We start from the raw sequence: 19,094 nt of genomic DNA, 5'->3' as shown, positions 1-19,094 counted from the left end.
TGTGTGATCTTTAACATCAAAATAATGGTAGCAGGTGAGGCACCCAGGTCAACATCCATCTGAGGGACGGTGTACTTCATGATGCAACATCCTGCCTGTGAAACACCAATCCACCTGTTTATAGTCAGGTCGGCAATCAAACCCAGACTCAGCAGCTCAAAGGTAACGACGCAACCTTGGCATTACTATGTGAGACAGGAATGCTGAAGATGATTATATAACCTAAACCTAGCATGCTGACATCCCCATCTTTAATTTTCGAGTGGAAAAGCTGAAAAACGAGTTTAAATAAATAATTATATAAACCAAGCCTTGTAAAAGAAATGTTATTATCTGGTTTTCAGGACCTGGTATCCAGTCGTAAAGAAATACTTTGCTGTGGCATTGAAACTGAACTACAGGAACCAATCAGATGGAGAGATGTATCTGATGGAGCCAAGGATGTAGGGCCAGTAGGAGGCACCTCTGCAGATGTGCTGCTGTTGTTGTTGTTGTTGTTGTTGTTTTCCTCATCCTTGGTATTGATTTTGAGACCCAAGTAGAAATTGCCAAACATCTAATTGTCTATGGCATACCAGGAAACTTTTAAAGGATCGTACATTTACGAGTATATACTGGACTCGGATACCGTGCGATTTTTCACGTCCACAACCTCAGAAGCGAATGGCATGACTCCATGACTGTGAAGTAGTATACATGTCCCTTCACGGATGGAGTGGTCTTCAAGGTGCTCTCAGGTGAGCAGGTGAGTGATGCACCTCGGAGCACGCCGGTTGACCCATAATGGCATGCGATCAGAATTCGCAAATATTTATAGTTATGATCCTTATGGATAGATCGATTAATTAGAAAGTATGTGAAAATGGAAAGCCGGTTCGCGTCTGTTTGTATTCAGTCAACTTCTTCTTCTGTATGTTCAAAATATTAATGGAAACCGTTTTTAAAAAATACAAAATTAAAATTGATGATTTTATCGAGCCTTTGACGTTTTTATCTAAAAAAAAAAAATCAGCTTCTAGCTTTTGATTGGTGAACCAATTCTCTGACACAATATGAAAATTCTTAAAATTTCAGCTCAATCGGATGAAAATTGACGATGTTATGTGACACTGACCTTTGACCTTTTGACCAAATTATTCATTTGCCTTCTCCATATCTTACTATAATTCACCAAATGTCCGTGCATCTGTCTGTCCATCAGTCCGTCCGTTCGAAGGTACCGCAAAAACGGCTGAACCGATCGCAACGATATTTTGGGTGGGTAATCCTGGGATCTCCTTGAGTAAAATAGGCTATATTGTTTTTCCAATTTCACATTTGGCCTCCAGCATTTTCAGGTTTGGACTCCCGCATAACGTTATTTTCCCGTGTGCCGCACAAACGGCTGCACCGATCGCTGCACGGCTGCACAGCTACACCGATCGGACTCGGTGACCTCGGACAATGACCTTTTATAAGGACATGGGTTGAATCCCTGCTTGAGAGAATGCCAACCCCATCGCCGCCATCACGGCCGTCTCTCCAACTCACAATCCCAAGGGATATGCGGAAAGGACAACCCAAAACCAATTATCTTCTTTTTGATTCGTATATAAACATCATTAAAAGTAAATAATGACCTCAGCCAACGTTCAAATGATGTGGGTTTAATCTCTACATGAGAGAATTCCACATAGCTATTTGGGCGGCGTACAAGCCAACAGATCGCTGTCTCCATCGATCTTGCCGAGGCCGTAACACCTATCGGCTCAAAATCCTTTTAACTGTTGACTTGGTAGTTTTTACAATGAAGGAAACATTAATAATGTTGTCAAAAGTTTATTTTGTGATTAATTTGTGATTGGAGTTATGTTGTTTGGCATGAAAAAAGAGATATCGAGTTCAAGTGAATGACGACATGCCGTGATGGTTTCTACTTTCTGAACGTGAACTTTGTGGATCGCCATATGCTTTCTACTTTCTGAACGCTGATCTTCGCGGATCGCCATATGCAGATTCGCCACGGACCCACGATCGATGTTTCTATACGTGAACGTATCCGTTTGTTTGCGAACGGGTACGTTTTTCATGGAAGTCCTTCACGAACTTGCTGTCCATGTCTGACGTGTGACTGAGGGTGCTACAGGAATGTGGAATTTATTGGTTTCATGCTTTAGCATTTGCCGTATCTGCATTGTCTGTTTGCTTCTGGCATCCCACCCATGCATAGCATGGGTATCTCACTAGTTATCATAATAAAGCTTTGTTGAAAATTTGATGACAAAACTCAAAGGGTTTTTCAAAGGGATGACAAAACTTTTTCTTTTTCTTTTTTCTTCAAAACTTTTGTCATCAAAGGAATGACGACAAAACTCAAAGGGATGACAAAACTTTTTCTGGTCTTTATCAATGATCTCTCTGACCCTCTGGAAAATCCTCTCTATCTCTTTTCTGATGACTCCACTCTCTGCCACTCCATACCTCATCCCTCAGATCGGCAGTCTGCAGCCTCCTCAATCTCTGCAGACCTGGACAAAATCACAGACTGGTCAAACAAGTGGAACATGTCTTTCAATCCTGACAAATCTCACACTCTTACTATGTCTCTCAGAAAAGACCAACTGGACAACCCTCCCATCCACTTTCTGAATAATCCTCTCCAATAAGTTCTGTCACTCAAGCTTTTGGGTCTCACTATCTGCCATGATCTTTCCTGGGGAAACCACATTTCAAATCTGGCCTCCAAAGCCAGTCGCCGACTGGGCATCCTCCGTCGTGCGAAGTCCTTCCTTGGCACACCTGAGCTCCTCACCACATACAAGACTTTCATCCGCAGCTCAATGGAATACTGTTCCCCCCTCTGGGCCGGTGCTCCTTCCTCACACCTAGCTCCGCTTCATGCTGTAGAAACCAAAGCTTTCAGAATCATTGGAATCTCCCACGATGAAGCTAACTCCGAGGGCCTTTCACTCACTCACCGCAGGCAGGTTGGTGGTCTTTCTGTCTTCTACCGACTCCTATCCGACCTAGCTCCCCCTTCTTTGTCTGTGCTCTGTCCCAAATTCTGCCAAAATCAAGATTCTCTGCTCACCTTCATTCCTCTTTTCTCCCGCCTCTGGAACAAACTCCCCCACTCTCTTCAATCCCACTCCTCCCCCCAGGTCTATAAAATAGCTGTTCACCACCATCTCTTATCTTCCCCCATCCAAAACCTTGATCTCTTCTACCCCCGTTAATTTACCCCCAGATCCACTTTTTTTGAAATTCCGACTTCTTTCCTGGAAGCTCGAGCAGTGTCCATGTGTTTTATGCCTCTCCCACTCCTCCGCCCATCCGCCCCGCCTTCCCATGCCTCCTCCCCCCAAGCCCTCTCCCTCCCACAGATCTTCCGATGTCCCTGTTCTCTGCTGTTGTACTTGTGTGCTTCCCTCTCTCTACCCATCTTGTCTCCCACTCCCTTTATTGTATGTTTTGTGTGTCCTCTTCTTTTTTTGTGATTGATGTTAGCTCTTACACGAGCCTCGATCTTGTTTCCAAAAAAAAAAGGGTAAATTGACATTTCAGGCGAATTGGATGAAAATTGATGATTTTATGTGACACTGACCTTTAACCTTTTGACAAAACCACACACACAGAAGTGAGTACAAACCCCGTTTCCTACTGCACAGGGGGGGGGGGGGGGGGCGGACTAATTATATGTAACGTTTTGGCATGGCTCAGATAAGTTGGTAAGGCCATCTATTTATTACATATGCCACAATTATCGAATTTTCATCCTTAACTCCCTCTATGTTCTGTAGTTGCCTCCTGTTATTCCAATCATTTCCAAATTATACCAATCAAATGCTTCCCTCCTTTTTATGCCTCCGCCCCCGAAGGTGGCCGGAGGCATTATGTTTTCGGGTTGTCCGTCCGTACGGGATAAACCTTGTTTTTCTCAGCAACCACATGTCCAATTGAGACGAAACTTTCAGGGTAGGAGTGACACCCGTGCAGAATGTTTTTATAATAATTGTGACGTTATAGGTCACGTGGTTTTTTTTTTTTTTTTTTGTATACTGAATCGAGGCTCGTGAAAGAGCTAACATTTACTTCACAAACAAATCAACCAGACAAACAAAACACACAAAAAGCGGGAGCGGAAAACAAGATGGGGAGAGAAGGTGAAGCACACAAACACAACATTTGGCAGCCTTCTTGGCAGCCTTCTTGAATTAAACGCAAATAATTAAAAAGATTTCATGGAAACCGCTGAATGGAAAAATTTGAAACTTGGCACATTGTCAAGTACTCCCAATGGGGAACAAAAGCATGATAATGATGACATCATAGGTGAAGTGGTATACCAGCCAAAAATGTTTCAATCGAATTCCTTATCCTAAAAATCTGAAATTTCATGCACATGATCATCACTCATTTGAATTCAAATATTACATTTATGACATCCTAGATCACATGGTTTGGCAGCCATATTGGAATTAACCTAAAACCCTCTTCTCCAACATCTTCAAACATCTTCTCCCAAACCACCAAATTGATTGACTCGTAACTTTACGTGTGTCATTGACTTGGCATGGCGATTAAAAAATGATCACAAAAACATCATTGGTCACATGGTGTGGCAGCCATATTGGATTGAAGGGGAATATTAAATAATTATATCTCTGAAACCGCTCACCCTATCGATGCGAAATTTTACAAATATAATCTAACACCACTGTTGCATATAGTTTGATAATGATGACATTGTTGGTCATGTCGTTTGGCAGCCATCTTGGATAGAAAAACGAACAGTATCCGATCAGCACGAAACTTCACAAACGTGATCCCCTACCCATACATATTCAGAGTGTACATTTTAAAGGTCATATGTCACGTGGTGTGGCAGCCATATTAGCTTGAAAGTCGATATTTTTTTAAAATCCCTTCTCTGAAACCGCTTCACCGATCGATGTGAAACCTGTCATGGCTGGTGAAAATGTGATACTTGAAAACATCTGAAGGGATTTAAATAAAACTTGTTTATTTTTAGGACAGTGAACGTGGGCATCTACCCATTGTGGGACTATGCGGATGCATATTGGCAACACAGTCGCATTGCTCTATTTCTTCATGTCTTCCATCTAGCATTTAGCACACCCCAATTGCATCAACGTAATAATTAAGCCCTTGGATATCTTATTAATTATTTTCCCCCTTCTCATTGAATCATCAAATTCCAAGTATCTCATGCCTGTCTCTGGCACTGCCCACGATGCATACCTATAATTACCCTCTGGCTGCCTGTCTGCCCGTCAGTGGTCTATAAAAAGCACACTCGGGACTGGATGAAAGGTCTTTGAGCGAGCAGCCTTCTGGAAAAGAACGTCGTCACAAAGCGTCGCACAGTAATCAATTTTGAAAGCTTTTTTTTTCCATCGAACAAATAGAAGAAAACTTTTGGACGATGGATATGGCACAGAACAAGGTGGTGGTGGCGGAAAAAGCGTCCCTATTCCAGAGATCACAGTCCATGGCAGCACGGACGAACCGCCTGGTGGAGTCGATGGACCAACTGGAAACTCGGTGAGTCGTGGTGAAGCTTAAACAACTTTGGAAAGAAAAGTTTGTTTTCACTCGATGGGCAACTTGCTCGTGAAGACTAAACTTCCTAATGTCAATAGGTCTGGAACATTCCGTGTTGACTAAAACCTCAAGAGGACCGTCTATTTATTACGTACAAATATGATGGAATTCTTCAACCTTTTTTCTGCCTGTTTATGGCCATATTTACTTTGTACACACACCCTTCCCTTCCTCCAAATCTTATTTCCTACTCCCTCCTCTGCTCCAACACCATCCTCTCACTTGACATCCAGTTTTTGTTTTTTTCAAGTTAGCCCATATCCCTTGTGAGTTGTGAGTCGTTAATAAATTGTCCCGTTAATAAAAATAATAAATTGTCCCCCCCCCCCCCCCCCGGATGCAAGTTGGAAACTCTTACTTATCCTCCACATGTTAAATGTAGTTGCGTGTCCGTGCAGAGTGGAGGCACTACGTGAGCAGGCATCAGCCATGGAGCAAGAGAAGGAGACCCTACTGGAGATGTTACATGGAATGCAGAGCTGCCAAGACATACGCAACATTAGTGACGGTAAGGTTGGACGTTATCCACCAGGGTTCCGTGCAAGTTATCTGAATATACCATGAAATACCCGCAATTGGGGCTCATTCTTTGTATTTGGCCTGGACGATCATAATGAAGCTTGTAGAAGGTGTAGGAAGAAGAGCTCGATTCTTATTTTGGTCCTATCTAAAACTTCAGATTTATGTAACAGCTTCATTACATCTACTTCTGAATCCATCAATATTAAGATTGATGGTTGTTTTGTGGCAAACCAGTGGGATGTGGACATATGGAGTAATAGTGCTCCTCTGACTGCCTTAGAGAGCAAATCTTCAGTCAAAGGTTATTACTGGAAACACTCACCAATGACCCATACATGGTGATGCACAGGTGAACGTGAAGAACTGAATGTAACGGCTGAGCGGCTCATTAATCGTGTGCTCACTGTGGACATCTCACTGGAGACGGTGCGAGACCAGGAGCAGGAGCAGTCTCTCAACAAAGCCATGGAAATCCTCGACGAGGCAGCACTACGCCTCAAAAAGGATATGGATGGGTCCAAGAGGTGCTTTGGAGCACTGCTTCAAGCCTGCCTTCCAGATGAAGGTGAGGTAGGTGGTACAGGTGCACGGGGTTCGATTGACCAGAAATTCCAGTCGCTGGTCATCGGATGTGCACTTGACGATCAGAAGAAGATCCGGAAGAGGCTCAACATGTTGACACGGATCACAGATAACACCGATCGCTCGATTCGCCTCCTGGACCATCAGTACCACAAGGGCTCGCATGGCCAGCAAATTAATAGCTGACAAACATGATTTGCTGCTGATACGGTACCTGAACAGCGTTTATTCCCTACCTGGTCATGCTTTTTGCACTTAATGCTTTATGCCACTCACAAATGATATTTGAGCTTTTTCTAGAAAATAAATGTTGCTGAAAGATTTTCTCCGTGATTTGAAATGATATGGGTACAATGCCTGAAGCTTTAAGTTGAGGGGTGGCATAAAGGCCAGAAACCACATGTTGAACAACTCAACAAAGGGTTGACCAATGTCTATGGAAAATGCAACGACAGGCACATGCGCCGCTATCCAGAAATGAGCATTCCCTGAAAGACGAGTTTCAAATGTGGTCTAATGATGACCAACATTATCCCACCTTTCTTGAGGGGTAGGCCAGGGGAAGCTTGGCCCGAGTCTTTCACGAACAGGCTGGTCAAGCTTGACATTCCACTATTTAGGGCAAGAATTTGGAATTGGGCCAAGGTGACGGTGATGGCTCACCTACTCTTCGCGAAGGACACCATGGGATCTTTAACGTCCACCAACGAATGCGGGAAGACGGGACGCCCATATAACGTCCATCCGGGTGACAGCACACATTGATGAAACACCAGGCTGACAATTTACAGGGTTGGGATTTGAATCCAAGCTAGGCAGCTTCAAGGTGAGTGTGCGCACCTCTAAGCCATATTGTCAGCCTCAGACCTAATGATGACTCCCTGAGTCTTTTCCTCTCGCACCCTCACTTTTAGAGCATGCTACGGTGAAAGCGAAGACCTTCAACCAGTCCGTGAGTTATTAGAAAGCTCATTGCGGTGACTCAAGTATGTAAGTGAGCAGCAGAGACCTTTGGGAAACCATCAAGATTCATAGAATGTAACCAGAAAAGAGGTTGTTATCATTTATATGATCATATATTTCTGTTTTCTAGCATGTTTTAATTACACACATGCTCTGTCCACAGAACGTTTCATTTATTACAGCAAAAACCAGGCAGCACAAAATTGATATTTCCTAAAGAGTTCATACAGCCATTTCCTCCCAAGGAGCAATATTCACGACACAACATGTACGGCAGCTCGTGTTCTATCTAAAAAAAAAAACTCAGTCGAACAATCTTATCAAAGCATGAGGGTCATGATTGCAAACAGGTGAATAGGGCCAAGTAATGGTCAACACAGACCTTAGTAACATCGATTTGTTTAATGGCCTCCATTTTTTTTTAATCAAATGCTGCCTTTCTTTCAATCTTTATTAATCTGACCCTCTTCTCCTCTCATGTGAAGCAGAAAGGTTAAACTGAATGTGAAAGTCGAACCATATTGGAAAGTGAAACCTTATTTTGATATTGAATTGATTAAGGGCACTTTGCCAACCAATTTTGTTTTAATACATCAAATGTCAGTACTAGGGAGCATTGTGTAATCAATGGCCGCTGTAATTTTAGATAAGCTAGATATTGTTGAGGCTGGAAGGATGGCCTAGAGGTACGCACACTCACCTCTAAGCTGTCTAGCCTGGGTATGAATCTGAACCCACCTATAAACTGCAATCCTGGTGTTTCACCTGCAGCCTGATTCATCAATGTGTGTGCCGTCCCTCAGATGGACGTTCAACTGGGCGTCCCGTCTGCCCGGCATGGATTGGTGGACATTAAGAATCCCATGGTGTCCTTCGTGAAGAGTAGGCAAGCTATCATCGGCACCATGAACAAATTACAAATTCCTGCCCTAACTTCCTGAGTCAGACTGGCAACCCTTCCAGGATTGTAGTCTAGTAACTGCTACGGCATCACTTTGGCTCTGCATAGATGATGAGATATTGTTGACAGAAGCGTTAGTAAATCAAAAAATGTTTTCCCATTTACTTTGTTGAAATTATATATCTTGGGCAGATAAATATAAGTCCAAATCCTTGATGCTCCATCAACTTCCTATTTAATACACAAAACATTTCTTCCCCGATTTGAACAACGTTAACTGTTTACTGATGTCCCCAGACTTTCAACAAACTGCATTCCGCATGCAACGTCACTGGTGAAACTAAGGAAGCATCTTAACATGTGAAATACTGTAATATGTTAGAATATTTCACATCACTATATAAAAATATGGCATTGAAGCAATGCGCTCAGCACAAAATAACAACATCTAATCCAGCAGAGCTAAATAACAAGCAAAGAAAATGTTGTTTACTTGGCAACCTTTGGGGTGGAGGAAGCAGCTGTAAGAGTTGGAGAAGCTAACAAGAGTTTTCCAAGATCAAATATGGAGACAGCACCGGCCTGATATTGTCTCACGGTTTCCTCATCCACCAGTCCATCTTCAATTGCTCTGTTCACATCAAACTTGCGTCCCGAACGCTTGTCCACAAGCATTAAGCTGGTGTCTCCGTCACCAAGCTGAACCTTGATCTCTTCCCATTCGCACTCCTCGGCTGCTAATCTTGAGTACAGCTGTTCATCCAAAATTCCTTTCTTGAAGGCTTCCTCAACTGTGAGCTCTGTCTGGCTATCTGGGTCCAGCACTATCTTGCGCCTCTGAAGTGTGTTGCACTCTCGTTCTCCGGGTTCCCACTTCAGCACCAGGAGCCGACACCCCGTTTGTGAGTCGATCACACATTGCTCCATGAGCTCCAGGTAACTTACGTTCTCGTCTGTGTTGGGATCCACAAAACCTTTTGTGGCGTCACTTGGGTTGGACAAGATGTCCTTCATCTTTTCGTCGAACAATCCACGCTTGATGGCCACTTCCATCGGAAGTCGATGGCTTGTTTTGTGGTCTATTATGCCACCGGTGGCCAGCTGTGCCTCTAGCAGACGGATACCACGTTCATGTACCACAAAGCCCTTGCACATTCCCTCAAACAACGAGATCTTACCACCTGTATAGTAGTCCTTGTAGCAGGTCACAGCTCGCTCAGCTGAAAGCAGCTTGTCGTGATACTCTGAAACAATGACGCCATTTGTTATTGCCTCATCCACTGTGAGGCGGAGGTTGTTAACCGGATCTATTATAAAACCGGTGGCTGCTTGGGCCTCCAATAGGAGCATTCCAGTTTTGTACTTGACTAACCCTCTCCAGATGGCACTGCTTATGGACATCCTTTCTTTGGTTTTCTCATGGATAAAACCTGCGATGCATCCAGTGCCTTCCATATAGTCTTTGATGGAGCTTGATACTTCCTCGACAGACTTTACTCCTCTAACCACTTCACGCAAAGTTGTCTCATCAAGCACCAATGAATCTAAAAGCTCTCCAGCTGTTACTTCATTACGAAGTCCTTTAAATTTAAGAGCCTTTTTAGCCTTTTCTACTTCGTGGTCCTCAATGATACCTGCAATCTTTTCCATCAGTTCACGTGTTGTGACCTTTCCAGACTCGTAATCATGGAGCAACTCTTGTGACCTGGTTTCCTCAATTAGCGTACTGTGGAGAATTTCTGACATCGAAAGCTTTTTACCTGCCTCATCTCCAAATTTGATCTCGATGCCAACTTCATCGAGTCGTTTCATCTTGTCTGATTTTGGTAAGTCTTCCTTGTCGGATTCTATTATTATTACCCTGTCCTCTCTCAGCGACTCAACCGCTACCGTCATATCCTCTCCTCCATCGGATTTCACATCCACATTTTCTATCTCCTTCATTGTGATGATTATATCATGGGTAATTAAAGGCACTCCCTTTGCCACTTTTTGTTCTGCAAGCGGAAGAAGAAGCATCCCAGTTCCATAATCTTTCAAACACCGTTGCATAAGCTCCTGGTATGTAACATCTTCGCCTGTGTTTGGGTCGGTATAGCTCTTGACATTCTCACTTGGGTCAGACAGAAGCCTGTTCACGTTCTCGTCAAATAATTCACGAGTGTATGCCACTGTCACAGGCAGACGGTAACTACCCAATGGGTCAATTATTCCTCCAGTAGCGAGCTGAGCTTCCAGTAGACGAATTCCACGGTCTCTAACTACCATTTCTTCCTTGATCGCTTCAAATAATGATATGGTCTTAGCTGAGTAGGGGTCCTGAAATCCTTTGACAGCATTCTCGGCTGAAATAAGTTTTTCCTTATGTTCTAAGCCTATCAAGCCAGCTTTCACTGCTTCTTCCACTGAAAACTTCTCATTCTTCACTGGATCCATGAGATACCCTGTAGCAGCTTGAGCTTCCAACAATTCCATCCCTATTCCAGGTCTTATGAGACCTTCCTTCATGGCATTGTAAAATGACATACTTTCTTTTGTGGCCTCCACGTATACACCAGCAATGCTCACTGTTCCATCCAGGTAAGACTTAACCAAAGGTAGTACATCATCAATACTTTTCTTACCCTCCCGTACATTGTTTGCTGTTGGTTCATCCAAGATGCGAGCCTCAACAAGGTCCTCCAGCCTCACCTGGTGACGCAGGCCTTGGAAAGTGGGAACAGGCTGTTTGGAAGCCTCTATTGCTTTTCCATAAATTATTTCCGCAATTTGAGTCTTGGCGATGTCTATAGTAATTTCACCACGTTTGTAGTCGAGAATAATTTTGTTTTTGACTGCCTCATCGATGAAATCAGAGTTAAAAACCGTCTCAAGGGTCACTCTTTTACCACCAAATTTCACCTCCGGAAGCCTCACTGTTGTGTTTTTCAATGCTTCTGAAACATCTTCATCAGTTTTCATGAAATCTTCCATTTCCGGAGCTTTTATGTATGGGATTTCTGGCTCTCTATCAATCATGGTCGACTCCTTCTGAGAGAAGCTTGACCTCTGCTCTTTCGCATCACGTCCAAAAGGTAGCAAGTACAAGCCTGTTTGATCATCAACAATACACCGCTGTAACAGTTCACAATATGACAAGTTTTCTTTTGTGTTCGGGTCAAAGAAACCCTTGTTATCATCTCCGGGATTTGCAAGAAGCATGTGCATCTCTTTGTCAAATAGGCCACGGATGTAGGCCACCTCTAGAGGAAGACGATGGCTTGCGTGAGGATCAACAATCCCTCCAGTACCGATTTGAGCATCCAGTAGACGGACTGCATGATTTTTCATGATAAGTCCCTTTTTCATTGCTTGAAACGCGGAGATGGTTTTCCCCGTATACGGGTCTTTGTAACCCGTGAGAGCACGTTCCGCTGCAAGGAGTTTCTCCTTATGTTCCCATCCGACCAGACCAGCCCGCACTGCTTCCTCAACAGTGAACATCTGGTTTTTCACTGGATCGATCATATAACCTGTCGCTGCTTGAGCTTCGAGCATCACAAGACCTGAACCGGGTCTAATCAACCCTTTCTTGATGGCATTGTAGATGGAAATCCTTTCCTTCGTACCTTCGACTAGAAGGCCAGCAATACTCCTGGAGCCATCCAAGTAAGACTTTAGTAATGACTTTACTTCCTCTGCTGTTTTAACACCAACTATCACTTGATTTGCTGTTTGTTGATCTATAATGCGTGAGGAAAGGAGATCAGTGGTTGAAACATTTTGGCGAAGGCCAGGAAAGGTTGGAACAGGTTGTTGGACTCCTTTAAAAACCAATCCATCTATGATGTCAGTCACTCTAGAGATAAGCATATCAACGGTGATTTTTCTCATTCTTAAATCTGCCATTAACATATTACTTATTTCTTGATCAATTATATTTGATTCCATAACTTCTTTCAATGACATCTCACTTTCACCAAATCTGGAATCAGGCATTTTTAGTCGAATTTTTTGCATTGTCTGTAAAAGTCCCTGTTCAGATTTAGGTAAAGGTTTGTCAGAACTTGTGTAACTTTCTGAAGGCCTTTTGACCGGTGGAATACCTTGTGCAGGTATTTGTGCCGTATCATGTGCCGCCATGTTTACCTTGCGCAGGATTTCGATTATTTTATTGACAAAGGTTTCAATTGTTATTTTCCCATGTCTGTAGTCTTCCACCAAATCCCTTTTTGTTTCAGATATTATAATGTCAGAATTAAGTACTTCATTCAACGACTGTTCTCTTCCAACGTACTGGCCTTCTGGTCTTATTTTGATTTTTTCCAAAGAATGAAAAATGTCCTGGTCTGTTTTGATTGTTTTTTCCATTATAATGGGCGTGCTTGGTCTTTCCAGCAGAGTAAAGGCCTCAGTTTGTTGTTTGAAATTTGGTTTTAATGGAAGCAAAAGGAGACCTGTAATTGGGTCTGTGACACACCTCTTCATCAGCTCTGAGTAGGTGAGATTATCTTCTGTGTTTGGATCAAAGAAACCCTTTGTGGCATCAGTAGGATTGGACAAGATCCTATTCAAGTTATTGTTGAGCAGTCCACGACTGTAGGCCACATCAATCGGAAGTCTGTGACTCGCTCTTGGGTCGATGATTCCTCCCGTGGCAATCTGGGCCTCCAGAAGGTAAATGGCTTTGGATTTCGCAACGAGTCCTTTATTCATTGCCTCAAACAAAGAGATGGTTTTTCCTGTGTACGGATCTCGATATCCTGTCAGTGCTTGCTCAGCCACAAGCAACTTGTCTTTGTGTTGACATCCTACAAGTCTGACACGAACTGCATCCTCAACAGAATACTTCTGGTTTCTCACAGGATCAATCATGTAGCCAGTGCCTGCTTGGGCTTCCAATAACATCAATCCTAATCCAGGTTTGATCAGTCCCCTCTTCATTGCACTGTAAATGGACACTTTCTCCTTATTGGTTTCCACTGTGAGACCGGCAATGCTGCTTGAGCCTACCAGATAGGTTTTAATCAGTGGGCTTACTTCCTCTACAGTTTTGGTACCTTCTAATAGTTGTTTAGCTACTTGCTGGTCTATGATGTGACTGTCCACCAAATCAGTGACAGACACACGTCGACGGAGACCGGGAAACGTTGGCAACGATCGCTGAGCTACTTCGCATGCTTTTGCGTCAAGAATTTCAGTGACCCTTCCAACGACAATATTGAGGGAGATCTTCCCCAGTGTGAAATCTACAATTAGCATTTTCTTTATTTCAGGGTCAAGAATGGCAGAATCAATAACTTCCTTCAAGGTCATTTCTTTTCCTCCTAACACTGCCTCAGGCATTTTCAGCCTAACGTTCTTCAGTTCCTGCGTAACTTCTTGTGCAGTTTTAAACAATGGTTGTTCTTCAGGGCCAGGAACACCTTGAGAATCCTTTCCATGCGTTGCTGGAGAAGTCCATTCTGTAGCACGAGCGGCGAGCGTGTTAATAATGTCAACAGTTTTGTCAATCACATCGTCAATGCTGATTTTACCTTGCCTGTAATCTTCAAGAAGGTTTTTCCTTGCTTCATAGTTTATAATCCCTTTGTCAAAAAGCTCTTTCACAGACAATTCCTTTCCACCAAATCGAGGAATTGGTAATCTGATCCTTATTTTTTCAAGCGCTTCAGATATTTCTTTATCAGTTTTAACAGTCCTGGAGGCTAGGTGTTGAGGTATTTTGTTCGCCTTTGCGTCAATTAATTCGGTCACTCGATTGAGTAGAATGTCAAAAGATATTTTCCCCGATTTTAAATTGTCCAACAGTGTTTTCTTGTCTTTTGCTTCAATGATTCCGGAATCAAAAACTTCACTCATGGAGAGTACCTTGCCATGGAATCCAGTATCAGGAAGTTTCAACATAGTGTTCCTCAATTTCTGTGCGAGTTCCTGCGTTTCATTTGTGGCAGGTTGTTGAGCCTTTTTATCAATAATTTCAACAATTTTGTTAATGACCATTTCGATATTGATGCTTCCTTGTTTGTAGTCTTCTGCAAGCTTTCTTTTTGCTTCTGCTTCAATGATTCCGGTATTGAAGACCTCCTTCACAAACATTTCCTTCCCACCATATTTTGCAACTGGCAATTTGATTTTAATCGTGTCAAGTGACTGCCAGAATTCTTGGTCAGTTCTGCCTTTCCTTGTCCACATCGGTGTGCTAGGACGCTCACATGCAGCCACTGCTTCCACTTTTTGTTTTGCCAGTTTGCTGATTTGAAACAAAAGGAGACCTGTATTTGGATCTCTTATGCATCTCTTCATCAGCTCCAAGTAAGTGATGTTTTCATCGGTATTTGGGTCGAAGAAGCCCTTGGCTTCGTTGCTTAGGTTGGAAAACATCTTGGCCATCCTTTCATCAAAAAGCCCACGCAAATAAGCCACCTCCAGAGGAAGGCGCAAACTGACTTTTGGATCGACGATTCCTCCAGTGGCTATTTGTGCCTCCAGCAGACGGGTGCCAAGGTCTTTCATGATCAGGCGTTTCTGCATTGCTTGGAACAATGAGATTGTTTTCCCAGAGTATGGGTCCTTATATCCTGTAAGTGCTTGTTCAGCCAGCACAAGTTTCGTCTTGTGTTCTCGTGCAACAATCCCATTCTGCACTGCGTCATCCAGTGAAAACATCCGGTTCCTTACAGGATCAATGATACTTCCTGTAGCAGCTTGAGCCTCCAAGAGCATCAGTCCTGTTGTGGGTTTTATCAGGCCTTTCCTCATGGCCATATCAATGGTCATCTTCTCATTTGTGCCTTCAGCCAAAATACCAGCAATGCTTGAATTTCCATCAGTGTAGGTTTTTATCAAAGGCTTCAGTTCATACATAGTGGTTTTACCCTCTACCAGATGCCTGGTTGTTTGGTCATCGATAATGCGTGCAGCCAGAAGATCATTTATGGACACTTGGTGACGAAGTCCAGCGAATGCGGGCGATTCCCTCAGGGCTATTTCATTTGCCCTAGTGTCAATTATCTGTGTGACTTGGGATATCAGTAGATCTGCAGACATCTTTCCCGATCTGAATTCTGTCATCAATGTGTTCTTCGTTGGCATATCAATTATTTTTGATTCGAAAACCTCTTTCAGCGTCATCTCTCTCCCAGCAAATCCAGAAACTGGCATCTTCAAGCGGATTTTTTGCAAAGTTTGAAGAAGTTCTTGTTCAGTTTGGGGTGCTTGCTGTACATTTGACCTTTGCTCCTGTATTGAGTGGTATGCTATGCCGTTAATAATTTCGATGACTTTCGTTATAACTGCCTCAATGTCAATTCTCCCACATTTGTAATCTTCAGTAAGATTTTTTCTCATTTGATGGGGAATGATGTCTTTTGTGAAAAGTTCATTAATCGACATCTTTTTACCATCAAAACTTGCTTCTGGCATTTGCAATATAATTTCTTGAAAATCTTGCTTTATTTGGCTCTCTGTTTTGACCGAGCTGCTCGAATATTGTGAATATCGCGAGTTTGGAATGGAACTACTCGGATTGGAATTTGTCGTTGCCTCGTTTTTCAGAAATTTGGAATTTTCAACTCTTGCTTCTTCCCTCTGAGATTTACATGCTACTTGCTGTGTTGTGCTTCCCTTAGTTGTACACTTAAAAGGCACCAAAAGAAAGCCAGTATCGGGGTCTACAATGCATCGACTCAACAATTCACTATATGTCAGGTTCTCCTGTGTGTTCGGATCAACATACCCCTTCGTGTCATCACTCGGATGTAAAAGGATCCTGTTCATCTCCTCGTTGAAAAGTCCTCTGCTGTAGGCCACGTCCAAAGGAAGTCGGTGGCTGGCTTGAGAGTCAATGATTCCTCCAGTAGCAATCTGAACCGCCAGAAGGCGAAGTCCATGGTGTTTCAAGATTAGCCCTTTTTCAATAAACTTGAACACAGAGAGTATTTCTCCAGTAGCCGGGTCCTTGTATCCTGTTGCTGCTCGTTCAGCTAGCATCAGCTTGTCCTTGTACTCCAGACCAATGACCTTTTGCTTGACAGCATCTTCTACACTCAGCTTTAAATTGTTCACAGGGTCAATGATGAACGCAGTTGCTGCTTGAGCTTCCAAGAGTAGTAAACCAGTTCCCGGTCTCAGGTATCCCTTCCGCAAAGCGGCATAAATAGACATTTTTTCTCTTTTTTCCTCATGGTAGAGTCCAGCAATCGGACTTGTTCCATGAAGTACCTTTTCAATCTTGTGTTTTACCTCCGCAGGTTTCATAGTTCCCCTGCTAATTGCAGTTGCGGTTGCTTCATCTATAACCTTGGAGCTCAGCAGCTCATCAACTGTCACCTCCTTTCTCAAACCTTGAAATGTCTTGGAGCTATCCGTTTTCTTTGTGGCTTCCAAAGCTTGAAGCACACTGTTTTTTAAGATCATCAGCGACATTTTCCCCGCTTTATATGCATTGAATAGATCCAGTTGAACTTGTTTTTGAAGAAGATTGCTGGAGAAAATCTCATGAAGAGATAAAATCTTCCCTGCAAACATCCCTCTTTGTATTTTAACTGTTGTTTTTTCGAAAGTTCTTTCTATTTCCTCATCGTTTTCTTTGATTTTCTGAATTATAGTCTCTCCAAGCTGCTGCAATGTTAACTGGCCCGTGCTAAAAGCTGCCATTAACCTTTGACTCTCCTGTGCAGGTAACTGTTCAGAGTGGAGCACATCCCAAATTGGCAGGGGCTGCAATTTTTGTGATATCATGAGCTTCGTGGTTTTCAAGGTCTCCGTAATGTCCACTGTATGATTTGCACTCCCGTTTTCAATCACTTCCTGAAAAACAAGAGGAATATATCAAGAAAATTGTGTTTTTTTTTTAATTTAAAAAAATGGCAAATTATGTTTAATCGGTCTGCTGGAACAACACATTGTTGCATTTGAAAATTGAAGGTCTTAACCTGTTTCCACAAAACTATATAGAACACGTGCTCTCAGAATTTTCCATCAATCAGAAGCCACAACAGTATATGCCTCGCCCACCTAATGAGTCTCGTGTAGCTTGTGTAGTGGTAACTGAGCCGTTGTATTACATACCTGATTAAGAGCAGAGTACAGAAAAGACAGGTACGTTACAATTGACTTTTCATCTGGCTGTTCAACATTCACGTCTGTAAAGAGTAAAAATAGAAGAAGTCATTATTAACGTTGGAGATTTTTATGTCATTATACTGTATAAATTATCTGTACAGTTCAACATTTACCCTCTGCATCTAATAGTTTCGGCACCCCGAGGTTCTTTGCTGCAACTTCAAAAGCCATTTCCAAGTTCTGCTGATTGCTTCGTTTAGCTACTTCTTCAATCTGTACAAGAGCAGGTCTGTAGGTTGAGAGCAAAAAAAAAAGAGTAGTTCAGGAATAATTTCTCCATACAACATCGAAGCTCGTGGAAGAGGGGTGACAGAGGGTATAAAGGCAACGCAGTAGTGCAGTAGTGCAGACAGCACGTAGTGCAAAGTGGCCTCAGTTGAAGAAGAGCCTGCACTTGGCTTCGTAATGAAGAATTCATGTGATGCTCAAAATGTTTAAAGACTGTGAAAAAAAATGACACTTCATTTAACAAGACAGCTACAGGAACGATTCATAACTTTGTTTAAACTTTCATTCCTTCTCTTTGAGAGATTGACTGCGAATGTGATCATTTACAAGCACTGAAGGCAAGAGTTGTTTTGGCCACCTACCTCAAAAACATGTTTCTTGGAGGTTTTTCCTTGCAAAATATAATTTATTTTTGCTGACACATATAATATACAGGGTGATTATTTTTATTCGAGAACCCTAAATAATCCCATACACTAAAAACTAGATCAGTTAGGAACCTATTATTTTACGTAAATGGAGCCTAATGTTGCAGAAAGACGTCACTTGATCCACACAATTGATTACCCTCGATGAAGTGCTGAAGATGTCCACCACCATGTTGTAGGTACAAATTCATTCTTCGCAGCATGCTCTCCTAAACATGGTGTAGCATTTCTTGGGGAATATTGATGATTGTGTCACTGATTTATTGATTTTAATTCACCAAGAGTGTGTAGTGACTTCTAGTTTTACATGCATCATTTTCTACTTGAACGGATGGTGCAGGAAGAATCAATTCGCCAAGCTTGTTCCTCACATACTGAAGCTCTGCTAGCAAATGTTCGGTTAGTGTGGCATGGTTTAAAACCAGGAACAACCCATCAACTCTCAGTACGAGAGGACGAAGCACGAAGAGGAAGAAGAGGGTTGTTGTTTTTACGCGGACTCTCTCCTCTCGAGGGTTTTTGAGCTAAAGGGCATAATAACGTGGAGTGGGTAAATACTGTACTTCACTGTTCTTTGGTTTCCCTTGAGATTATCAGCAGAGTTGTACTTCACCATCTGCTCGCTGCTCACGAAAATCAAACAAACGTTTCTACTTCTTGGGGTTACTTTTTTTCTTCCGCCATTTTAGATCGCCTTTTACTGGTGGAATATTCATTTTGTTTTAACCACCGCTTAGATCACCCCGAAGCCCGAAGCATTG

General features: G+C 42.7%; 2 protein-coding genes across 2 annotated transcripts in view; one reads left to right on the top strand and one right to left on the bottom strand.

Moving 5' to 3' along the window:
- The first annotated feature begins 5,279 nt into the window (after positions 1 to 5,279).
- Positions 5,280 to 7,038, top strand: BAG2 (BAG cochaperone 2). The gene is made up of 3 exons (XM_078773179.1): positions 5,280 to 5,544; positions 6,003 to 6,112; positions 6,476 to 7,038. Exons 1-3 carry the CDS (start codon positions 5,426 to 5,428, stop codon positions 6,892 to 6,894), a joined length of 648 nt encoding a protein of 215 aa, XP_078629305.1. The 5' UTR covers positions 5,280 to 5,425; the 3' UTR covers positions 6,895 to 7,038.
- A 1,871-nt stretch (positions 7,039 to 8,909) lies between these two features.
- The window catches only part of LOC137422397 (epiplakin), a 147,788-nt gene continuing 137,603 nt past the window's right edge, over positions 8,910 to 19,094 (bottom strand). The window contains exons 35-37 of the mRNA XM_078772581.1: positions 17,791 to 17,906; positions 17,624 to 17,697; positions 8,910 to 17,362 (exon numbers count right to left, since the gene is read on the bottom strand). Coding sequence (XP_078628707.1) covers positions 9,062 to 17,362; positions 17,624 to 17,697; positions 17,791 to 17,906 — 8,491 coding nt within the window. The 3' untranslated portion in view covers positions 8,910 to 9,061. The remainder of the gene's footprint in view (positions 17,363 to 17,623; positions 17,698 to 17,790; positions 17,907 to 19,094) is intronic.

Source organism: Myxine glutinosa, chromosome 2 (assembly GCF_964187855.1).
Source record: "Myxine glutinosa chromosome 2, kmMyxGlut1.1, whole genome shotgun sequence".
Lineage (NCBI taxonomy): Eukaryota > Metazoa > Chordata > Myxini > Myxiniformes > Myxinidae > Myxine > Myxine glutinosa.
Note: the sequence above shows the minus strand (reverse complement) of the source record. Positions and strands in the feature narration are given on the sequence as shown.